We start from the raw sequence: 24,295 nt of genomic DNA on the forward strand, positions 1-24,295 counted from the left end.
ATATAATATAAAGCTGTAATAGTATATATTATATCTATAATATAAAGCTGTAAGAGTATATATTATATATATAATATATACTCTTACAGCTTTATATTATATATTATATATATAATATAAAGCTGTAATAGTATATATTATATCTATAATATAAAGCTGTAAGAGTATATATTATATATATAATATAAAGCTGTAATAGTATATATTATATATATAATATAAAGCTGTAAGAGTATATATTATATATATAATATAAAGCTGTAATAGTATATATTATATATATAATATAAAGCTGTAATAGTATATATTATATATATAATATAAAGCTGTAAGAGTATATATTATATATATAATATAAAGCTGTAATAGTATATATTATATATATTAATATAAAGCTGTAATAGTATATATTATATATATAATATAAAGCTGTAATAGTATATATTATATATATAATATAAAGCTGTAAGAGTATATATTATATATATAATATAAAGCTGTAATAGTATATATTATATATATAATATAAAGCTGTAAGAGTATATATTATATATATAATATAAAGCTGTAATAGTATATATTATATATATAATATAAAGCTGTAATAGTATATATTATATATATAATATAAAGCTGTAAGAGTATATATTATATATCTAATATAAAGCTGTAATAGTATATATTATATATATAATATAAAGCTGTAAGAGTATATATTATATATATAATATAAAGCTGTAATAGTATATATTATATATATAATATAAAGCTGTAAGAGTATATATTATATATATAATATAAAGCTGTAATAGTATATTATATATATAATATAAAGCTGTAATAGTATATTATATATATATAATATAAAGCTGTAATAGTATATATTATATATATAATATAAAGCTGTAATAGCATATATTATATATATATTAATATAAAGCTGTAATAGTATATATTATATATATGAAATAATATGAAGCTGTAATAGTATATATTACATACATTAAATATTAATATGAGGCTTTAATGGTATATATATATATATATAAGGCAGCAGGAGGCAGCAGAGTCTCAGAAACATGAACCAAAGAAGAAGTTTTAAAATCGTGACTTCAATCAGAGAAAAGAAGCAAATTAATTTGATGCGTTTTGTTTGTATCTTGTTTTACCACTTTATCATCATATTGTTACTGATTATGTTCTGTGATGTTTTGTTGAAAAAATTCTTTCTTATATTGTGTTCTGAAGCACTTTGTCACATCTGTTTTGTTAAGTGTTTTATAAATACATTTATTGTTTACAATAATTAAAATGTGAATTGTCTTGTATCTACTTAATACACTTAAATAAACATAAATATATTATAAAACTGAAACAATACTTTCATAAACTGAAATGTACATAAATGTATTCATTAAACTGAAAATAGACATTCGACGAGTTAATAACTATAAATCACAAAAAAAGGGACTGAGATGACGGTAATAAACTGAACTGAGTCATGACTGGACACAGCGATGACATCATCGATGACATCATGAATAACATCATATCTGTCGGTCACGATGAATCCATGAAATGAAGCCGAAAACTTTCCAGCAACTTAAAAGTAAAAGTACTCATACCACAGTGTAGAAATACTCATCCTGCATTTGAATTTGTTACTTGAAAGTAAAACTGTCAACAATAATATAAATCATATTATAATATTTTAATTGTTGATGCATTAATGTGTTTATCACTTTAAAGGTGGATCTTATTTTAATTACTAATTACTAATCTATATTATGTCATCATTTATTTGTTTATTAATAATCTGAATCTGACAGATAAATGTAGTAAAAAGTACAATGTCTGTTGTTGCTGTCGTTGTTGTTGCTGTTGTTTCTGTTGTCATTGTTGTTGCTGTCGTTTTTGTTGCTGTCATTGTTGTTGCTGTCGTTGTTGCTGTTATTCTTGTTGTTGTTGCTGCTGTCGTTGTTGTTGTTTCTGTTGTCATTGTTGTCGCTGTCGTTGTTGTTGTTATTACTGTCGTTGTTGCTGTTATTCTTGTTGCTGTCGTTGTTGCTGTTATTCTTGTTGCTGTCGTTGTTGTTATTACTGTCGTTGTTGCTGTTATTCTTGTTGCTGTCGTTGTTGCTGTTATTCTTGTTGCTGTCGTTGTTGCTGTTATTCTTGTTGCTGTTATTCTTGTTGCTGTCGTTGTTGCTGTTGTTCTTGTTGCTGTCGTTGTTGCTGTTGTTCTTGTTGCTGTCTTTGTTGTTGCTGTTGTTCTTGTTGCTGTCTTTGTTGTTGCTGTTGTTGTTGCTGTCGCTGTCGTTGTTGCTGTTATTCTTGTTGCTGTCGTTGTTGCTGTTGTTCTTGTTGCTGTCGTTGTTGCTGTTGTTCTTGTTGCTGTCGTTGTTGCTGTTGTTCTTGTTGCTGTCGTTGTTGCTGTTGTTCTTGTTGCTGTCTTTGTTGTTGCTGTTGTTGTTGCTGTCGTTGTTGCTGTCGCTGTCGTTGTTGCTGTTATTCTTGTTGCTGTCGTTGTTGTTGCTGTTGTTATTGCTGTCGTTGTTGCTGTCGTTGCTGTTGCTGTTATTCTTGTTGCTGTCGTTGTTGTTGTTGTTGTTATTGCTGTCGTTGTTGCTGTCGTTGCTGTTATTCTTGTTGCTGTCGTTGTTGTTGTTGTTGTTATTGCTGTCGTTGTTGCTGTCGTTGCTGTTGCTGTTATTCTTGTTGCTGTCGTTGTTGTTGCTGTTGTTATTGCTGTCGTTGTTGCTGTTGCTGTTATTCTTGTTGCTGTCGTTGTTGTTGTTGTTGTTATTGCTGTCGTTGTTGCTGTCGTTGCTGTTGCTGTTATTCTTGTTGCTGTCGTTGTTGTTGCTGTTGTTATTGCTGTCGTTGTTGCTGTCGTTGCTGTTGCTGTTATTCTTGTTGCTGTCATTGTTGTTGTTGTTGTTATTGCTGTCGTTGTTGCTGTCGTTGCTGTTGCTGTTATTCTTGTTGCTGTCGTTGTTGTCGTGTCTGTAATGAAGCGTGTCAGCAGATAATCCTCAGATCAGCCTCCTCCTCTCAGTCTGACCCACTTTGATGATCTGAGCTCAGAGTGAAACTGACTCCAGACCAGACCGGCTGTGAACCGGATTACACTGATCCAGATGTGAGCCGAGGATCAGGGCCCAGGTCCAGACTGACCCACAACACAAAGCCTTGTTGTCTCTTTGTCTCCCAGTGAGGACATTTGTGTCTTTTTACAGTTAAATCTACCGTCAGCTATTAATAGATACACATGTGTGTACAAATACACAATAAAAACATGGATACATAAAAGGATGTTAATACTTTAACTTTATTAATATTATTAGTATCTGATGGACAACATTCAAACTCATTGGTGGAGTGTAACTACATATACTAGTGCTGGGCAACGATTACAATATTTAATCGCGATTAATCTCATTGTTATGGCAAAATTCAATCATGAATTCATAAGTAGTGTATTGTGCACTTTTATTTTAAAGTGCTGCTCTATGAACTAAAGGTCAATAACATTTGGTGTAAACACTTTAAACACATCAGGTTGTTGTTAGCAGCAGTGTTCTCTTCACACAGCAGCAGTTATAACACAGTTATAATGATTCTGATCAGAGATATTCAGGTGTTCACAACGTTATCTTCATGTGTGGAAGAGATGATATTTAAATGTACACCTTGAATACTACAAACCCATCTACGTCATGTTTTAATGTTTGTTAAATTCTCAGTAGTGATACTAAATGATGCTTATGATACATATTACACACAAAACACTTTAAAAACTCAAAGAATCATTTAAAGGAATCATTTATTTTTTGGTATTGTGGTCAGACACATAACGCTGATGACCGTAATATGTGCGCTATTTGTTATGTACGTTGGTACATAGAGGGTGAAAAGAGAGAGACGCCACACACACTGTTAAAAATGTCTGCTTAATAATAATAAAAAGAATAAACTGCGTTAAAATAATTGTCGGCGTTAATTAATGAATGCGTTAACGAGATAATAACGCGTTAACTTGCCCAGCACTAATATATATATATATATATATGTATTTATATATGTATATATACTCAGTATATACATATATATACATATATACACATATATATATACGTATATATATATATTATATATGTATATATATACATATATATGTATATATATGTATATATATATACACATATATATATATACATATATATATATATTATATATATATTTAATATTATATATATATATATTATATATATATTTAATATTATATATAATAAAACACATATCTGCATATCAGTGTTTCTTAAGTACATTATACTGCTAATACGTTTGTACTTTTACAGTGTGTACTTATACCCCCCCCCTCCTCCTCTCCTCTATCAGGTCGGTAGGAGGCGCCGTGTGTCTGCCGAGGAGCCGCTGAGCCAGCAGGGAGTCCGGAGGAGGAGGAACCGGACACCGACTCTCGGAGCGGCTCCTGTCCGGTCAGAGTGCATCGGAGTCCAGCGGCAGCAGCACGGAGACGGGCAGAGAGAGAGAAACAAACCGAGGACCAACAGCTGAGGAGCGGCTCCGGTCCGGGACTTTAACCGGGGTTTAGATTTACCCGCTTCTTCTCTTCTCCTCCCGCCGCTCCGCTGCTCTTTGTGGGGACATAACAGGAGTTTTCCTACAGTGTCGGACGTTTCTACACAGGAAGCCTGACAACCGGCAGCATGAAGAAGAACAACTCCGGTAAACGGGTGAGTGTTAACGGAACCGAACACCGGCGGCTCGTTGCGGTCCGTTTTTTTTTTTTTGTTTTGTCACGTTAAACCGGAGCTCGAGGAACAAAAGCCTCAAGGATTAGTTTCACGCCTTTTATTTTGAAGGCAGCAAAAAACGGCCGTTTTAGCTGCCTTTGAGACTTGAGACTACGCTTCCGGTTTTCACAATAAGAGCGCTGTTGACGTTAAAAACGGTTTTAAAAATGTAAAAAAAGAGAAAACATTAAAAGTTAAAAATGATTTTTAAAAGATGTGTTTCAGATCTGGAGTGAAAGTTAAATAACTGAGAAAAAGAGGAACAAAAAAAGTAATTTAACTACGATCTAATATATTATTATCATTATTATTAACATTTCTATTATTATTATTATTATTATTATTAACATTATTATTATTAACATTATTATTATTATTAACATTATTATTATTATTAACAGGAATTAATAATTATGATATTCCATTGGTATGATTGTTATTATAAAGATTATCTGAAATATTTTGGTTCCATCAGAGCGTCTGTTCTGACATCAAACAGATTTAAAGTATCGAAAGAAGTCAGGATTAATAAAATATCAAAATGTCTGCATAAATCCGGTTTACAGCAGCTGTTTGGTATTTGTAGTTTTTCTCTGTAGTTCTAAGGTTTAAAGGCTGCAGAAAGAACAAACTACTTTACATCAGGAATCACATCGGGAATATTCAGCCTAAAGGCTGTTTAACGTCAGGAGAACGTCAGGAGAACGTCAACAGAACGTCAGCAGAACGTCAACAGAGCGTCAGAAGAACGTCAGCAGAACGTCAGAAGAACGTCAGCAGAACGTCAGAAGAACGTCAACAGAACGTCAGCAGAACGTCAGCAGAATGTCAGAAAAACGTCAGCAGAACGTCAGAAGAACGTCAACAGAACGTCAGCAGAATGTCAACAGAATGTCAACAGAACGGATATTTCTTAATTCATGGACGTCAGACGAATAAAATTCAGCTTTTTTTGATGGAGTTTGGTGAAAACTACACACTGAAATCTCACTTGGATTCACTTTCAATGTCTGAAATGACAGAAGAAGAAGCTTGTGTGTTAATTAAATAGTTCACCTGCTCTGGTGATGCTCCTCTGACAGCTTCCTGTTTCCTGTTTCCTCTTCAGGGGGCGCAGGACTCGTCGCCGCACGTTCAGCCCGATAAGGTCGGCTGGATCCGGAAGTTCTGCGGGAAAGGGATCTTCAGAGAGATCTGGAAGAACCGCTTCGTGGTTCTGAGGGGAGATCAGCTGTTCGTCTGTGAGAAAGAGGTGAGTCAGAGGGGGGCGGGGCCTACAGGTGACTGACACCCATCGATTCGATTCATTATTGGAACCGATCAGAACGGACACATTTCTGACTCGTGAGACGGATGGCAGTGAGACATCACCTGTGATGTCATCACTGCTCGTTAACCTCGTAAACTGTAACAGATTTAAAGGGACAGTGCAGCTTTTTAATCAATAAATGAATACCTTCAAACTCTTTGTGAGATATAAGCAATCTATAGATAATCATATACTGTTAGCTGAGTACATCACAGTACTTGTGAGTACTCTGTGTAGTATTTATTATGTTCCTCAGTGTTCTGTTGTGGTTCTGACTGGAAACACAAAGTTTCTCTTCCACTTTCTACAGCGACCTTCTGCAGGAGTCGAGTTTCAGTTTGAGCTGCAGACACACAGAGAGCTCCGGTTTCACTGCAGCACCACACACAGGGCGGAACGTCCTCAGAGAACCTTTATCTGCTGCAGAACGTCCTCAGAGAACCTTTATCTGCTGCAGAACGTCCTCAGAGAACCTTTATCTGCTGCAGAATGTCCCGTTAGAACCTTTATCTGCTGCAGAATGTCCTCAGAGAACCTTTATCTGCTGCAGAATGTCCTCAGAGAACCTTTATCTGCTGCAGAACGTCCCGTTAGAACCTTCATCTGAAATAATTTAGTCTTATATTCGTGGCTAGGCTAGCAATATCCCCCTGCTTCCAGTCTTTGTGCTAAGCTAGGCTAACAGTCTCCCTTTGCTTCCAGTCTTTGTGCTAAGCTAGGCTAACAGTGTCCCTCTGCTTCCAGTCTTTGTGCTAAGCTAGGCTAACAGTCTCTCTTTGCTTCCAGTCTTTGTGCTAAGCTAGGCTATACACGTAACTGTCTTGACACACAGAGATGAAAGAACAGTGTTAAATTTAAATATTTGAGTGTTTGTCTTGAGGTTTAATGAAGAGAACCGAGGTCCCAGGACGTTCTCCCCAGGAACCCCACATGTTCCTGAGCACAGAGAACCAGAGAAGGATTGTTGGAGGAGATCTGATCCACATTGAGTTCTGATTTTAAAGCGATCAGTTGTATTGATTCAGTTTTTTATCTCAGAGCTCCACATCATCTAAAGTTCGGTTCCTCTCTCTGACATCAGCCGTGATCAGCTGTCACATGATCAGCTGTCACATGATCAGCTGTCACGGGACACATCATGAAAACGGTCTCACGACCATATTAGGACATCTGTCCATCTCTGTGCGTCGACGAGGTTCAGACTTCTGCTTCTGTGGTTCGTGACACTTCCTGTCTCAGCAGGAATAGAAACCACACACACACACACACACACACACACTGACCACATCTGCTTTAGATTTACCAAAATAAAACTTCCTCTAAGAGTTTTCTGATTTCTGGCATCTCTTCTTCTTCTTCTTCAGCTGTTTTGTTTTTTTACACACATAAATCATTTATTGATTATAATCCATTGAATAATTGTGTTGACGACAATTTATAATCTTTAAAGCTGCAGACTTCCTTTATCCTGCTGTGAGTCCAGTGTGATGCCTTCAGGTGTCTTTGGTTTCCTGAGATAAAACATTTAAGAAGCTGGAAATTAAGAAACATTATTTTTAATAGTCTGCACTTGACTGTCTGTTGACGGGCAGATTGATTATTTAATTTACTGTTCTGGAGATTTATGAGACAAGTTTCAGTTTCACACACTTTGTCAACAACAGGAACAAAAGAAAACTCTGTGTGTGTATGAGAGTGAGTAAGTGTGAGAGTGTGTGAGAGTGAGAGTGAGTGTGTGTGAGGGCGAGTGAGAGCGAGTGAGTGTGAGAGCGAGTGAGTGAGTGTGAGAGTGAGTGAGTGAGTGTGAGAGTGAGTGAGTGAGTGTGAGAGTGAGTGAGTGAGTGTGAGAGTGAGTGAGTGAGTGTGAGAGCGAGTGAGTGAGTGTGAGAGTGAGTGAGTGAGTGTGAGAGTGAGTGAGTGAGTGTGAGAGCGAGTGAGTGAGTGTGAGAGTTAGTGTGTGTGAGGGCGAGTGTGTGAGAGTGAGAGTGAGTGTGAGAGCGAGTGAGTGAGTGTGAGAGTTAGTGTGTGTGAGGGCGAGTGTGTGAGAGTGAGAGTGAGTGTGAGAGCGAGTGAGTGAGTGTGAGAGTTAGTGTGTGTGAGGGCGAGTGTGTGAGAGTGAGAGTGAGTGTGAGAGCGAGTGAGTGAGTGTGAGAGTTAGTGTGTGTGAGGGCGAGTGTGTGAGAGTGAGAGTGAGTGAGTGAGTGAGAGCGAGTCAGAGCGAGTGAGTGAGTGTGAGAGCGAGTCAGAGCGAGTGAGTGAGTGTGAGAGCGAGTGTGAGAGCGAGTGAGTGAGTGTGAGAGTTAGTGTGAGAGTGAATGTGAGTGTGAGAGTGAGTGTGAGAGTGAATGTGAGAGCGAGCGTGAGAGCAAGTGAGTGAGTGTGAGAGCGAGTGTGAGAGCGAGTGTGTGAGTGTGAGAGTGAGTGTGAGAGTTATGCTGCGTTCACACCGGTCGCGTTGATTTTTTGACGCACTGCAAAAAAGCGTCCAACGCGCCGCCGGTCGTGTTCACACCAGACGCCGCAAAATCTCGTAGCGCCGGAGAGGGGGCGTGGTTTATCGTCCTGGAAGCCGTTCACCTGGCCGCCATTTCTTTCCGCTGTCAACCGTGAAAGGAATAAGGACAATTGCTGCTTTGTACGTGTTGTGGAAGTCCCTCAAACATCGGACTGCCAAACGCCGTCATGTCTGGTTCATAATATTGTTCAGAGGAGCTCCGTTGATTGTATCGAGCTGTATTCACTGTCTAGCAAGCCACCGGTCGCTGTTTACTACAGCTGTAGGAACACAACATAAACTGATTTGGCTGTGATTCAACGGCAATAAACCGACAAAAAGGGACTCCGAAATAACTACGTAATGATGCCGATTTGTAGGTTACTGGTCTTCTCAATGGAGCTCTGATGGATCGGTGCTAGGCTATGCTAACATCGTAGCAGCTCCACCAGCACTCAATAACGTCACGTAGACGTAAATACGGTAGCGTGTATTCATTGTTTGTACCGTATGGTTTACACACACACATGCATACACATAGTTTGGTCCGGTCTCTGTTGATATGAGGTATCAGAGCTCTGGGTGAACACAGACGGCGACAGGATTTATTTCCTGATTCAACACCGGCAGGAAGTCAGTGATGACAGGGGGAACAACTCAACGCTGATAGGCTATCGCGCCACAGCGTCACGCCATTATGTCGCTGAAGTTGAAAAATTTCAACTCGCGCGTTGGCGATTTTGCGGCGTCCAACGCGTCCACCGCGTCCACCGCACTGCAATAACGCGTCCAACGCGCCGCGCCGTCGCAAAATCGCGGCGCGCCAGTCTCATCGCGTGTGTGCAGAGACTTTGTATGTAATCTCGACGCGCGTCAAAAAATCAACGCGACCGGTGTGAACACGGCATTAGTGTGAGAGTGAGTAAGTGAGTGAGTGGGAGAGAGAGTGAGTGAGTGTGAGAGTGAATGTGAGAGCGAGTGTGAGAGTGAGTGTGAGTGAGTGTGAGTATGAGAGTGAGAGTGAGGAAGTGAGTGAGTGAGTGTGAGAGTGGGTGAGAGAGTGTGAGTGAGTGAGTGTGAGTGATGTGAGAGTGAGTGGGAGTTAGTGTGAGAGTGAGTGAGTGACGGTGAGAGTGTGAGAGTTAGTGTGAGAGTGAATGTGAGAGCAAGTGTGAGAGAGAGTGAGTAAGTGAGTGAGTGAGTGTGAGAGTGTGAGAGTTAGTGTGAGAGCGAGTGAGTGTGAGAGTGAGTGTGAGAGTGAGTGTGAGAGTGAGTGTGAGAGTTAGTATGAGTGTGAGAGTTAGTGTGAGTGAGTAAGTGAAGGAGTGTGAGAGCGAGTGAGTGAGTGTGAGAGTGAATGTGAGAGCGAGTGTGAGAGCAAGTGAGTGAGTGTGAGAGTAAGTGAGTGAGCGAGTGTGTGAGAGTGAGTGTGAGAGTTAGTGTGAGAGTGTGTGAGTGACTGAGAGCGAGTGAGTGTGAGTGTGAGAGTGAATGTGAGAGCGAGTGAGTGTGAGAGCGAGTAAGTGAGTGAGTGTGAGAGTTAGTGTGAGAGTGAATGTGAGAGCGAGTAAGTGAGTGAGTGTGTGAGTGAGTGGGAGAGAGAGTGAGTGTGAGAGTGAATGTGAGAGCGAGTGTGAGAGTGAGTGTGAGTGAGTGCGAGTATGAGAGTGAGAGTGAGTGTGAGAGTGAGGAAGTGAGTGAGTGAGTGTGAGAGTGGGTGAGAGAGTGTGAGTGAGTGAGTGTGAGTGATGTGAGAGTGAGTGGGAGTTAGTGTGAGAGTGAGTGAGTGACGGTGAGAGTGTGAGAGTTAGTGTGAGAGTGAATGTGAGAGCAAGTGTGAGAGAGAGTGAGTGTGAGAGTTAGTGTGAGAGTGAGTAAGTGAGTGAGTGAGTGTGAGAGCGAGTGAGAGAATGTGAGAGTGAATGTGAGAGCGAGTGAGAGAGTGAGTGTGAGAGCAAGTGAGTGAGTGTGAGAGTGTGAGAGTGTGAGAGTGAGTGAGTGAGTGTGTGAGAGTGAGTGTGAGAGTGAATGTGAGAGCGAGTCAGTGTGAGAGCGAGTAAGTGAGTGAGTGTGAGAGTTAGTGTGAGAGTGAATGTGAGAGCGAGTGAGAGTTAGTGTGAGAGTGAGTAAGTGAGTGAGTGTGTGAGTGAGTGTGAGAGTGAATGTGAGAGCGAGTGTGAGAGTGAGTGTGAGTGAGTGTGAGTATGAGAGTGAGAGTGAGAGTGAGTGAGTGAGTGTGAGAGTGAATGTGAGAGCGAGTGTGAGAGTGAGTGTGAGTGAGTGTGAGTATGAGAGTGAGAGTGAGTGTGAGAGTGAGGAAGTGAGTGAGTGAGTGTGAGAGTGGGTGAGAGAGTGTGAGTGAGTGAGTGTGAGTGATGTGAGAGTGAGTGGGAGTTAGTGTGAGAGTGAGTGAGTGACGGTGAGAGTGTGAGAGTTAGTGTGAGAGTGAATGTGAGAGCAAGTGTGAGAGAGAGTGAGTGTGAGAGTTAGTGTGAGAGTGAGTAAGTGAGTGAGTGAGTGTGAGAGCGAGTGAGAGAATGTGAGAGCGAGTGAGAGAGTGAGTGTGAGAGCAAGTGAGTGAGTGTGAGAGTGTGAGAGTGAGTGAGTGAGCGAGTGTGTGAGAGTGAGTGTGAGAGTGAATGTGAGAGCGAGTCAGTGTGAGAGCGAGTAAGTGAGTGAGTGTGAGAGTTAGTGTGAGAGTGAATGTGAGAGCGAGTGAGAGTTAGTGTGAGAGTGAGTAAGTGAGTGAGTGTGTGAGTGAGTGTGAGAGTGAATGTGAGAGCGAGTGTGAGAGTGAGTGTGAGTGAGTGTGAGTATGAGAGTGAGAGTGAGTGTGAGAGTGAGGAAGTGAGTGAGTGAGTGTGAGAGTGGGTGAGAGAGTGTGAGTGAGTGAGTGTGAGTGATGTGAGAGTGAGTGGGAGTTAGTGTGAGAGTGAGTGAGTGACGGTGAGAGTGTGAGAGTTAGTGTGAGAGTGAATGTGAGAGCAAGTGTGAGAGAGAGTGAGTGTGAGTTAGTGTGAGAGTGAGTAAGTGAGTGAGTGAGTGTGAGAGCGAGTGAGAGAGTGTGAGAGTGAATGTGAGAGCAAGTGTGAGAGAGAGTGAGTGTGAGAGTTAGTGTGAGAGTGTGAGAGTTAGTGTGAGAGTGAGTGAGAGAGTGTGAGAGCGAGTGAGCGTGAGAGTTAGTATGAGTGTGAGAGTTAGTGTGAGTGAGTAAGTGAAGGAGTGTGAGAGCGAGTGAGTGAGTGTGAGAGTGAATGTGAGAGCGAGTGAGTGTGAGAGCAAGTGAGTGAGTGTGAGAGTGTGAGAGCAAGTGAGTGAGCGAGTGTGTGAGTGTGAGAGTTAGTGTGAGAGTGTGTGAGTGAGTGTGTGAGTGACTGAGAGCGAGTGAGTGTGAGTGTGAGAGTGAATTGAGAGCGAGTGAGTGTGAGAGCGAGTAAGTGAGTGAGTGTGAGAGTTAGTGTGAGAGTGAATGTGAGAGCGAGTGAGAGTTAGTGTGAGAGTGAGTAAGTGAGTGAGTGAGTGTGAGAGCGAGTGAGTGAGTGTGAGAATGTGAGAGTTAGTGTGAGAGTGAGTGAGTGAGTCATCATCATCATCATCATCAGAGGAATATTCAGAGGACCTAAATGTTCACATCACTTCCTGTCCACATTAATGTGAACGTCATGCTGTGTATGGTGATGTCACTTACCTGCAGCGGAGCAGCCAATCAGAGTCAGAGCTGCAGTCTGAAACAGGAAACACAGTTTAACCAGTGTGTGTGTGTGGTGGGCGTGGCCTCTCTGCCAGGAAGTCTCAGTTTAAAGCTGCTTAATAATGGATGCTGTTTCCATGGGGATCAATGAGCTGAAGGTTTACCTGCAGAAGCCACAGAGTGTGTGTCGGTGTGTGTGTGTTACACAGCCACCTGAAGCAGCAGCAGTTCAATGTGTTTACCTACAAACTGTCAACAAAACATGAACCAATGTTCACTACCTGTTCAGGTACTCTGTTCACGACCTGTTCAGGTACTCTGTTCTCTACCTGTTCAGGTACTCTGTTCATGACCTGTTCAGGTACTCTGTTCTCTACCTGCTCAGGTACTCTGTTCAGGTACTCTGTTCACGACCTGTTCAGGTACTCTGTTCTCTACTTGTTCAGGTACTCTGTTCAGGTACTCTGTTCTCTACCTGTTCAGGTACTCTGTTCACTACTTGTTCAGGTACTCTGTTCTCTACCTACTCAGGTACTCTGTTCTTTACCTGTTCAGGTACTCTGTTCACTACTTGTTCAGGTACTCTGTTCAGGTACTCTGTTCTCTACCTGTTCAGGTACTCTGTTCACTACTTGTTCAGGTACTCTGTTCTCTACCTGCTCAGGTACTCTGTTCACTACTTGTTCAGGTACTCTGTTCACTACTTGTTCAGGTACTCTGTTCTTTACCTGTTCAGGTACTCTGTTCACTACTTGTTCAGGTACTCGGTTCTCTACCTGTTCAGGTACTCTGTTCACTACCTGCTCAGGTACTCTGTTCACTACCTGTTCAGGTACTCTGTTCACTACCTGTTCAGGTACTCTGTTCACTACCTGTTCAGGTACTCGGTTCTCTACCTGTTCAGGTACTCTGTTCACTACCTGCTCAGGTACTCTGTTCACTACCTGTTCAGGTACTCGGTTCTCTACCTGTTCAGGTACTCTGTTCTCTACCTGTTCAGGTACTCTGTTCACTACCTGCTCAGGTACTCTGTTCTCTACCTGTTCAGGTACTCTGTTCACTACCTGTTCAGGTACTCTGTTCACTACCTGTTCAGGTACTCTGTTCACTACCTGCTCAGGTACTCTGTTCACTACTTGTTCAGGTACTCGGTTCTCTACCTGTTCAGGTACTCTGTTCACTACCTGCTCAGGTACTCTGTTCTCTACCTGTTCAGGTACTCTGTTCACTACCTGCTCAGGTACTCTGTTCACTACCTGTTCAGGTACTCTGTTTACTACCTGCTCAGGTACTCTGTTCTCTACCTGTTCAGGTACTCTGTTCACTACCTGTTCAGGTACTCTGTTCACTACCTGCTCAGGTACTCTGTTCACTACTTGTTCAGGTACTCGGTTCTCTACCTGTTCAGGTACTCTGTTCACTACCTGCTCAGGTACTCTGTTCTCTACCTGTTCAGGTACTCTGTTCACTACCTGCTCAGGTACTCTGTTCACTACCTGTTCAGGTACTCTGTTCACTACCTGCTCAGGTACTCTGTTCACTACCTGTTCAGGTACTCTGTTCACTACCTGTTCAGGTACTCTGTTCACTACCTGTTCAGGTACTCTGTTCACTACCTGCTCAGGTACTCTGTTCACTACCTGCTCAGGTACTCTGTTCACTACCTGTTCAGGTACTCTGTTCACTACCTGTTCAGGTACTCTGTTCACTACCTGTTCAGGTACTCTGTTCACTACCTGCTCATGTACCTACTGTCTGTAAAGTCTTCTTCTCGTGTATTTGACTGGATTTACATTTTATTTGAAAGAAAACCTGCAGCAGGATTTAAAGGAGCAGTTCAACGCTCTCCTTCTCTTCTTCTCAGGTGTTCAGATAGACATCACTCTCACTGGATGTGTTAGCGTAGCTTAGCATTAACCTGTGTGTCCCCTGCAGGTGAAGGAGTTGGGTCGAGCTGACGAGGTGTTGGACCTGTCTGACTATGAGCGCTGTGAGGAGATCAGGAAGAACAAGAGTCGGAGCAAGAAGAACCACAGCAAGTTCAGACTGCAGCGCTGCAGCTCACCTGGAAACACGGTACACCTGTCTGTCTCTCCCTACACCTGTCTGTCTGTCTCTCCCTACACCTGTCTGTCTCTCCCTACACCTGTCTGTCTCTCCCTACACCTGTCTGTCTGTCTGTCTCTCCCTACACCTGTCTGTCTCTCCCTACACCTGTCTGTCTGTCTCTCTGTCTGTACACCTGTCTGTCTGTCTCTCCCTACACCTGTCTGTCTCTCCCTACACCTGTCTGTCTGTCTGTCTCTCCCTACACCTGTCTGTCTGTCTCCCTGTCTGTCTCTCTGTCTGTACACCTGTCTGTCTGTCTCTCCCTACACCTGTCTGTCTGTCTGTCTCTCTGTCTGTCTGTCTGTCTGTCTGTGAGGACATATCAGTGTTTTAGTTAACTCAGCAGCTCTAAAGTTAAACATTAAACTCTAAAGTTTCCAAATTCTGCTCAAATCTGAACTGAATTTTTATAAAATGACAAAATAAAAGCTGACTGGTCTGATATAAACAGCTGGTTAAAGCACCACAGAAGAAGAAGTGATTAAAAGAGCTCCAGTCAAATCATTTGTGTTGGCTTCATGTAGAAATGTGAGAAATGTTACACGCACACGCGCACGCGCACACACACACACACACACACACACACACACACACACACACACACACACACACACACACATCCTCACAGCTACTTTTACACCTCAGACAGGAAACACTTTTATTTTTAGATCAGTTCACTACATGAAATGTGATCAAACTGAATCAGTGATGGACTGTAAACAGGTGGAGCCTCTGCTTTATACCACACACACACACACACACACACACACACACACACACACACACACACACACACACACACACACACACACACACACACACACACACACAGCAGATATCTGCAGGCCATCCCACAAATACCCAGAATGCCCTTGGGAGGGATCAGGTGTCCTGCAGACAGGGGGCAGCTTCTATTACACACACACACACAGACTCACACACTCTCAGCCATCTGGTGATGTGTCTCCCCCTGAGGCTGCAGAAAACAGTGTGTGTGTGTGTGTGTGTGTGTGTGTTCTGCCCTGTGATTGGTTAACCAGTGTGTCTAATGTGTGATGTCAGCATTTTCGTTCAGTCTTTGCTCCTCGGTGTATTTTCTGTCAGACATAAATGAGAATCAGCTTTAAAAATATTAAAAGATGCTGAATTCAATAATCAGAGTATTTCTGTTGCCTCCACACGGCAGCTAACTGTGCTAACACCGCTAACAGTGCTAAGAACGGTTAAAGTGCTGACAGGGTTAACCCTACCCCACCATTTATTCACATCGACAATAGTTGTTTGAAGAAGACTTGAAACGAGAGATTGAGACATAAACTCATGTTTCCAATGTTTACTGAGGTAATAAATCAAGAGAGAAGTAGAGTCATTTTCTATAGACTTCTATACAACCAGAGGAGAACATATGACAGGAAGTTAAATGGAAAGAAACAATCGAATAACAAGTTAACACAAAGGTACAACAAGCTAAGAACATGCTCACAAAAAGCTACAACTAGCTAAGAACACACTAAAACATACTGACAACAAAGGAAGGAGTTGCTAACATGCTAAAAGAAGCCGACTATAAAAAACAATTGAATAACAAGTTGACACCGAGGTACAACAAGCTTGAACATGCTAACAACATATATTTAACAATTAAATGAAGCATCTCAATTCACATCAATTCAATAAGATAATCAGTCAGAAACTCTTTCATGACATTTAACAAGCTCAAACAAAGCTAGCTGTCGCTTAGAGCTAATACTGTGCAGCTGACTGTATTTACACATAACCCAACGTTTCACCTGGAACAATAAGACAATAACGCATCATGTGTGTTGTAGGTTCCTAACCTGGTCTTACTGGCTGTCAGTCCGGAGGAAAAAGAGTCCTGGATCAACGTCCTGAACGCTGCCATCACACGAGCCAAAAACAGAATCCTGGATGAGGTACGGAGTCGGTCACTAACGACACATCTGGTGTTATCATTGTATTATAACATAATAGTGATATGTGGCACCTTTTATACCGGGGGCGTAGATTTACAAAATAAATGTAAGTTTACCTGTCGACCAACACGTTGGCTCGTTTGTCCACTCGCTGTGTCTTCAGGGTTAATGGATGAAACGCCGTCTAGTTTTTTCCGGAGGTTTGGTTTGGAAGGTTTTTAATTGTCGTTAACAAATCTGCGTGTTGGTCCGTCTCTCAATACTGTCTGACTTCCTGTCTGTGACCCGTTGGTTCCCACTGAAGACGATGTTTAAAAAACACAAGTATATAGTTTCATGAGTGATGTCCTAAAACAGCTGCTCGCTGTAGTTTTGCATTTGTTGGGAACTATTTTCAGCGGCGGATTAATCTGCATGTGCTTTAACAGTTCCTGTAATCTGTTTCCATCCGTTTTTTAACCCGTATTTGTATTTAAATGATCTGTGATTTTCAGCTCCAGCTGCTGATGGTCTGCTCCTATTGATCAGACCATTGATCAGACCATTAGGTTTGTTTGTTGTTTACAGGTGACAGTAGGTTTGTTTGTTGTTTACAGGTGACAGTAGGTTTGTTTGTTGTTTACAGGTGACAGTAGGAGGTTTGTTGTTTACAGGTGACAGTAGGAGGTTTGTTGTTTACAGGTGACAGTAGGAGGTTTGTTTGTTGTTTACAGGTGACAGTAGGAGGTTTGTTTGTTGTTTACAGGTGACAGTAGGTTTGTTTGTTGTTTACAGGTGACAGTAGGTTTGTTTGTTGTTTACAGGTGACAGTAGGAGGTTTGTTTGTTGTTTACAGGAGGTTTGTTTGTTGTTTACAGGTGACAGTAGGAGGTTTGTTTGTTGTTTACAGGTGACAGTAGGTTTGTTTGTTGTTTACAGGTGACAGTAGGAGGTTTGTTTGTTGTTTACAGGTGACAGTAGGTTTGTTTGTTGTTTACAGGTGACATTATGAAGTTTGTTGTTTACAGGTGACAGTAGGTTTGTTTGTTGTTTACAGGTGACAGTAGGTTTGTTTGTTGTTTACAGATGACAGTATGAGGTTTGTTTGTTGTTTACAGGAGGTTTGTTTGTTGTTTACAGGTGACAGTAGGTTTGTTTGTTGTTTACAGGTGACAGTATGAGGTTTGTTTGTTGTTTACAGGTGACAGTAGGTTTGTTTGTTGTTTACAGGTGACAGTAGGAGGTTTGTTTGTTGTTTACAGGTGACAGTAGGTTTGTTTGTTGTTTACAGGTGACATTATGAAGTTTGTTGTTTACAGGTGACAGTAGGAGGTTTGTTTGTTGTTTACAGGTGACAGTAGGAGGTTTGTTTGCTGTTTACAGGTGACAGTAGGAGGTTTGTTGATTACAGGTGACAGTAGGAGGTTTGTTTGTTTACAGGTGACATTAGGTTTGTTTGTTGTTTACAGGTGACAGTAGGAGGTTTGTTTGCTGTTTACAGGTGACAGTAGGAGGTTTGTTGATTACAGGTGACAGTAGGTTTGTTTGTTGTTTACAGGTGACAGTAGGAGGTTTGTTGTTTCCAGGTGACAGTAGGTTTGTTTGTTGTTTACAGGTGACATTATGAAGTTTGTTGTTTACAGGTGACAGTAGAAGGTTTGTTTGTTGTTTACAGGTGACAGTAGGAGGTTTGTTGTTTACAGGTGACAGTAGGAGGTTTGTTTGCTGTTTACAGGTGACAGTAGGTTTGTTTGTTGTTTACAGGTGACAGTAGGAGGTTTGTTTGTTGTTTACAGGTGAAAGTAGAAGGTTTGTTTGTTGTTTACAGGTGACAGTAGGAGGTTTGTTTGTTGTTTACAGGTGACAGTAGGAGGTTTGTTTGCTGTTTACAGGTGACAGGAGGTTTGTTGATTACAGGTGACAGTAGGAGGTTTGTTTGTTGTTTACAGGTGACATTATGAAGTTTGTTGTTTACAGGTGACAGTAGGTTTGTTTGTTGTTTACAGGTGACAGTAGGAGGTTTGTTGTTTCCAGGTGACAGTAGGAGGTTTGTTTGTTGTTTCCAGGTGACAGTAGGAGGTTTGTTTGTTGTTTACAGGTGACAGTAGGATGTTTGTTTGTTGTTTACAGGTGACAGTAGGAGGTTTGTTTGTTGTTTACAGGTGACAGTAGGTTTGTTTGTTGTTTACAGGTGACAGTAGGTTTGTTTGTTGTTTACAGGTGACAGTATGAGGTTTGTTTGTTGTTTACAGGTGACAGTAGGTTTGTTTGTTGTTTACAGGTGACAGTAGGTTTGTTTGTTGTTTACAGGTGACAGTAGGAGGTTTGTTTGTTGTTTACAGGTGACAGTAGGTTTGTTTGTTGTTTACAGGTGACATTATGAAGTTTGTTGTTTACAGGTGACAATAGGAGGTTTGTTTGTTGTTTACAGGTGACAGTAGGAGGTTTGTTTGTTGTTTACAGGTGACAGTAGGTTTGTTTGTTGTTTACAGGTGACAGTAGGTTTGTTTATTGTTTACAGGTGACATTATGAAGTTTGTTGTTTACAGGTGACAGTAGGAGGTTTGTTTGTTGTTTACAGGTGACAGTAGGTTTGTTTGTTGTTTACAGGTGACATTATGAAGTTTGTTGTTTACAGGTGACAATAGGAGGTTTGTTTGTTGTTTACAGGTGACAGTAGGTTTGTTTGTTGTTTACAGGTGACAGTAGGAGGTTTGTTTGTTGTTTACAGGTGACATTATGAAGTTTGTTGTTTACAGGTGACAGTAGGTTTGTTTGTTGTTTACAGGTGACAGTAGGAGGTTTGTTGTTTACAGGTGACAGTAGGAGGTTTGTTTGCTGTTTACAGGTGACAGTAGGAGGTTTGTTGTTTACAGGTGACAGTAGGAGGTTTGTTTGTTGTTTACAGGTGACAGTAGGAGGTTTGTTGTTTACAGGTGACAGTAGGTTTGTTTGTTGTTTACAGGTGACAGTAGGAGGTTTGTTGTTTACAGGTGACAGTAGGAGGTTTGTTTGTTGTTTACAGGTGACAGTAGGAGGTTTGTTGTTTACAGGTGACAGTAGGAGGTTTGTTTGTTGTTTACAGGTGACAGTAGGAGGTTTGTTTGTTGTTTACAGGTGACAGTAGGAGGTTTGTTGTTTACAGGTGACAGTAGGTTTGTTTGTTGTTTACAGGTGACAGTAGGAGGTTTGTTTGTTGTTTACAGGTGACAGTAGGAGGTTTTTTGTTGTTTACAGGTGACAGTAGGAGGTTTGTTTGTTGTTTACAGGTGACAGTAGGTTTGTTTGTTTGTTTACAGGTGACAGTAGGAGGTTTGTTTGTTGTTTACAGGTGACAGTAGGAGGTTTGTTTGTTGTTTACAGGTGACATTATGAAGTTTGTTGTTTACAGGTGACAGTAGGAGGTTTGTTTGTTGTTTACAGGTGACAGTAGGTTTGTTTGTTGTTTACAGGTGACAGTAGGAGGTTTGTTTGTTGTTTACAGGTGACAGTAGGTTTGTTTGTTGTTTACAGGTGATATTAGGTTTGTTTGTTGTTTACAGGTGACAGTAGGAGGTTTGTTTGTTGTTTACAGGTGACAGTCGAAGACTCTCAGCTGTCTCATCTGACTCGAGATCGAGTGAAGATTCCTCACAACCGACGGCTGCCCACCAGAGGTCACCTGCTGGCTGTGGTCAGTCTGATCCTTCATCACCTCCTTACTGTCCTCGAACAGCAGCCCTTACAAAATAAAACATCTGTCATTTCAATTGAATACATCTTGGATCTTAATCCATCCACTTACTGGCTTGTTCTGGAGCTTTGGAACGCATCACACTGTCCTCCAGGACGTTTAACGACAACTTGGATGAGTTGCTCCAAACTTTCAAAGGAATCGACTGATGAAGACCGTGTAATACAAGTAAAACGCTCCAGAACAAGCAAAGGAAGTAAGAGGATCTTGAGTTGAGATTGTTTCAGATCGTATAAACTGAGGTATTGATGTTCTGATCTTCCTCCTCTCGGTCTGTCAGGCCTCCTCCTCCTCAGACGGGATGCTGACTCTGGATCTGATCCATGAGGAGGACGCGCCGTCTCCCCTGGCAGCCAACGGCTGCGACAGGTTCAGGGTCGACTCGGACAAAACGCCGTCCCACCTCAGTCCGGACTGTCCCAGGTCCAAAACCGACGGCGCTCTCTCCGCCAGAACCGCCGAGGCTTCTGGGAAATCCCAGAGCCTTCCCCGGGAGGTGGCAGTGGTGTGGGAGCAGACGGGCCAGACCCCCCAGCCGGGAAAACGCCTGACGCCGGCAGAGAAAAACCGCTGTGCCTCCATGGACGAGATCCTGACGCACTCGGAGACTAAAGTCGCTAAGAACAAAACAGCGGCGCCCATCAGCCGGCTGCAGGAGCTGATCAGCCAGAAACTGGAGAAGACGGAGCGACTGCTGACGGAGGTGCGGGGGGAGGGGGAGGCCGGGGAACGGGGGCGGATGAAGGGGAAGGAGTCGACTGAAGCTGAGAGACTCCTGAGGGAGGCGGCGGCAACGTGGAGTCAGGCTCAGGAGGTGCTGGAGGAGGTGAAGGAGCTGAGGGCGTTATACCGACAACTGGACTCCTCCTCCCCCCTACCCCCCTCCAACAGCACCAAACTAAACCCAGACCGGAAGAGCCTCATGTGAGCCCCACGGACTCCCTCTGGTACGAACAGGTCCAGACCGGTCCGGTCCAGTAAAGACCAGAAACTGAACTTCTGCTTTTGCTTGTTGGACTTCAGACGAAGCTGCTGAGAACTGGATCAACCACTTTTAAATTATTAGGAAACATTCAGGTTTTTATTTCCGGGTGTCAGGAGGGACCAGGACTGTCGGATACAACTCAGTTTGTAGCATAAATTATACTCAAGTCACATCATTTGGAAGTATCCTTAAACCCTTTGCCAGGCTTTGAAAATTCATTAAAGTCTCTTTTTGGTTGCACAGACACTTGAGGTACTTTTAACAAAAGAAAATGTGCCAAGACAATGAGTTCTGAGACAAAGAGTTCAGAGACAATGAGTTCTGAGACAATGAGTTCAGAGACAATGAGTTCAGAGACAATGAGTTCAGAGACAAAGAGTTCAGAGACAAAGAGTTCTGAGACAAAGAGTTCTGAGACAAAGAGTTCTGAGACAAAGAGTTCTGAGACAAAGAGTTCTGAGACAAAGAGTTCTGAGACAAAGAGTTCTGAGACGAAGAGTTCAGAGACGAAGAGTTCTGAGACGAAGAGTTCAGAGACGAAGAGTTCTGAGACGAAGAGTTCAGAGACAATGAGTTCTGAGACAAAGAGTTCTGAGACAAAGAGTTCTGAGACGAAGAGTTCAGAGACGAAGAGTTCAGAGACGAAGAGTTCAGAGACGAAGAGTTCAGAGACAATGAGTTCTGAGACAAAGAGTTCTGAGACGAAGAGTTCAGAGACAATGAGTTCTGAGACGAAGAGTTCAGAGACAATGAGTTCTGAGACGAAGAGTTCAGAGACAATGAGTTCTGAGACGAAGAGTTCTGAGACAAAGAGCTCAGCGACAAAGAAAAACCATCCCTTTGAACCTTTTTATATTGGTTTTATGAATATTCGTGAATCTAAACAAGATGAAGTTATATATCGGCTGGACAGGAAGACAGCTGCCGGTACGAATGCAGGGTCAATGATGTTTGAAGGAGTATGTCTTGAATCCTGTGGAGGTCGGAGGTGAAGAGCTTCAGGACTCTGAAAGTGACGGTAGATTCATTCCTGGTGTTTCACATCGTACAAACTACTGTGTTGGAAGCAGACTGAAGTCCTCTTCCAATTTGACTCAGATTCTGGTTTTGTTCAGGTGCACCTGAGGATCAGGTAGGAAAGACACAGACCCTTTCCAGGTACAAGTTCTTGGACCTTTAAAGACCTCCAGACGAGGACAATCGTATACTATGCACGAATGAAGAGCCAACAGCAGGAGCCAGTTCACCTCAAACTCTTCTTCTGGTTGTTCGTCTCTTCAGATCAGGACCAGCTGCACTCTGAACGAGGAGCTAACGAAGCTAACAGAGCTAACGGCTATAGAGAAACTAATCTCAAACTAAAGCAGTCAATCTGAAACTTTGATTAAATTACAATGAAAACAATCAAAAGGAAAAACAATTGGCTAACTAACATGACAGCTGTGCAACATGGTAAAGTTACGGTAATGTTAGCTCGCTAGCTAGTTTAAGCCGACTCATTGTGTACAAATTGGTAGTTTGTGGTGAATATCTGTAGCTGATGAGCTAACCAAGCTAAAAGCTTGCAGTCTCACATTAACAAGCTTACATTGCCACGCTAATGTAGCAGTTAAGAAGCTAACAGAGCTAACAACTAAAGAGAAACTAATGAAGTCAATGTGAAACATTACATTGCAGTCATTTAGCGACTTACAATTCAGATTCCATCACATTTCTACACCGTAGGCTCAGCTACGGGAGCAGTTTTTGGGGTTAAGTGTGTTGTTCAAGGATACATCGACATGCGACCAGCGGAGCCGGGGATCGAACCGCCGATCCTCTGATTGAAGGACGGCCCTGCTCCTCACTTACCCACAGTCGCCCTTTGGCCTTTCGCAACTTTGATGAAGTCACAATATTAAATCAGAATGAAAACAATCAAAAGGAAAAAACTAACGGACATGTTAGCTGTGCAACAAGGGAAAGTTATCACAAAACACTGCTGGACGCTATTCAGCTAGCTATTAGCTAGCTATTAGCTCGCTATTCAGCTCGCTATTAGCTCGCTATTCAGCTCGCTATTAGCTAGCTGAATAACGTCCAGAAGATAGCGGAAAATAAAAAGAAGACTGAGCTTTCAAAGTTTTTATCTCGTCTACACAAAAGGATAATTTGTTGAAACAGGATTTTAAAATAATCATCATTTCAAGATGTTTATTTAGGTAATTTCTCATAATTTTTACTTTTTACGCCACGTTTCTCAAACCATGACAGATTTTATTTTATTTTTTTCAGGGTCTTACAGTTCTGATTCTCTCGAGAAGAACAATGAAACTCGTTGAAGTTATTGAAAACTGGATGAAATGAACTGGAACTCACGTATGCGCAGCGTACGTAACTGTGATTAAAGGCAGGTTTCCTGCTCAGAGGCACGTCGGCAGCTCACACGTTTAATACGACCGGACACGGCGGTCGCTGCGTCCCAAAATAAGAGTTCACTTGCAAATAAATGAAATTGCTGCACATCAACACATTTAAATAGGTTTAAATGTGACAGATGCTGCTCAGTTAAAGCTGCGTTTCACTCTGAGGAGCTTTTGAGAATTAAACGGTTTATTCTTCGTGAATTGGCCCCTCAGAGTTTTACTGGAAGATTATTTTTGGATATAACATTCAGACTTTTGTACTTTTACAGCTTCCTGCTGGTTTCTGTTGACTTCGTGAGGATGAACACAGAAAACTAAATTTGGTTTCACAGATTTAACGACAGATTCTTCAACTTAACGTTTTTAACTTTGTGAGAAAAGAAATGAAGGAATCTGACGTTTGGGCAGACGATTCTAGTTAAAGTGAGTTTAAATGCAACACGTCTCCAGTTCAACGGCTCACGAATAAAATCCACTCGATGCGTTTGTTCGGTGATGAAACTCTGAATGTAAACGGGTTGTTGTCTTTTCCTTTGATTATTATGTATTCTAATTATTCTTGCATTATTGTTCGCTGTACACTTATGAATTCAATGTTAAACAGCTTCTTCATTTTAACTCAGAAGACAATACGATAAAATGAAAATGCAGATTGGATTGTTGCACTTTACTTTTGAAACACATGTTGATGAATGTTTTCACTGATGTGTTCCTTTGATTGTCTTCCCTCACTATTGATCTTCCCCGTTTGTCTCTGTGGCACCCAGAGGGGATGATGGGAGATGTAGTCCAGCAGTGACGTGAAGCTGATCGGCTCATGTGCTAAAAATAAAAAC

At 41.8% G+C, this 24,295-nt stretch overlaps 2 protein-coding genes across 2 annotated transcripts; one reads left to right on the forward strand and one right to left on the reverse strand.

Annotated features, from left to right (window-relative positions):
* Positions 1 to 4,578: 4,578 nt before the first annotated feature.
* On the forward strand, positions 4,579 to 21,479 carry plekho1b (pleckstrin homology domain containing, family O member 1b). The gene is made up of 6 exons (XM_079275834.1): positions 4,579 to 4,760; positions 5,929 to 6,072; positions 14,250 to 14,390; positions 16,253 to 16,357; positions 19,911 to 20,009; positions 20,350 to 21,479. The coding sequence occupies exons 1-6, from the start codon at positions 4,734 to 4,736 to the stop codon at positions 20,995 to 20,997; spliced, it is 1,164 nt and encodes a 387-aa protein (XP_079131960.1). The 5' UTR covers positions 4,579 to 4,733; the 3' UTR covers positions 20,998 to 21,479.
* LOC306782265 (uncharacterized protein) lies at positions 7,247 to 11,258 on the reverse strand (the record flags this gene model as incomplete). The annotated part of the gene is made up of 3 exons (XM_079275548.1): positions 7,247 to 7,250; positions 10,880 to 10,947; positions 11,178 to 11,258. Coding segments are annotated over 3 exons (153 nt in total), but the record flags the coding sequence as incomplete, so codon positions are not given.
* Positions 21,480 to 24,295: the final 2,816 nt, after the last annotated feature.

Source organism: Melanostigma gelatinosum, assembly GCF_949748355.1.
Source record: "Melanostigma gelatinosum genome assembly, chromosome: 9".
Lineage (NCBI taxonomy): Eukaryota > Metazoa > Chordata > Actinopteri > Perciformes > Zoarcidae > Melanostigma > Melanostigma gelatinosum.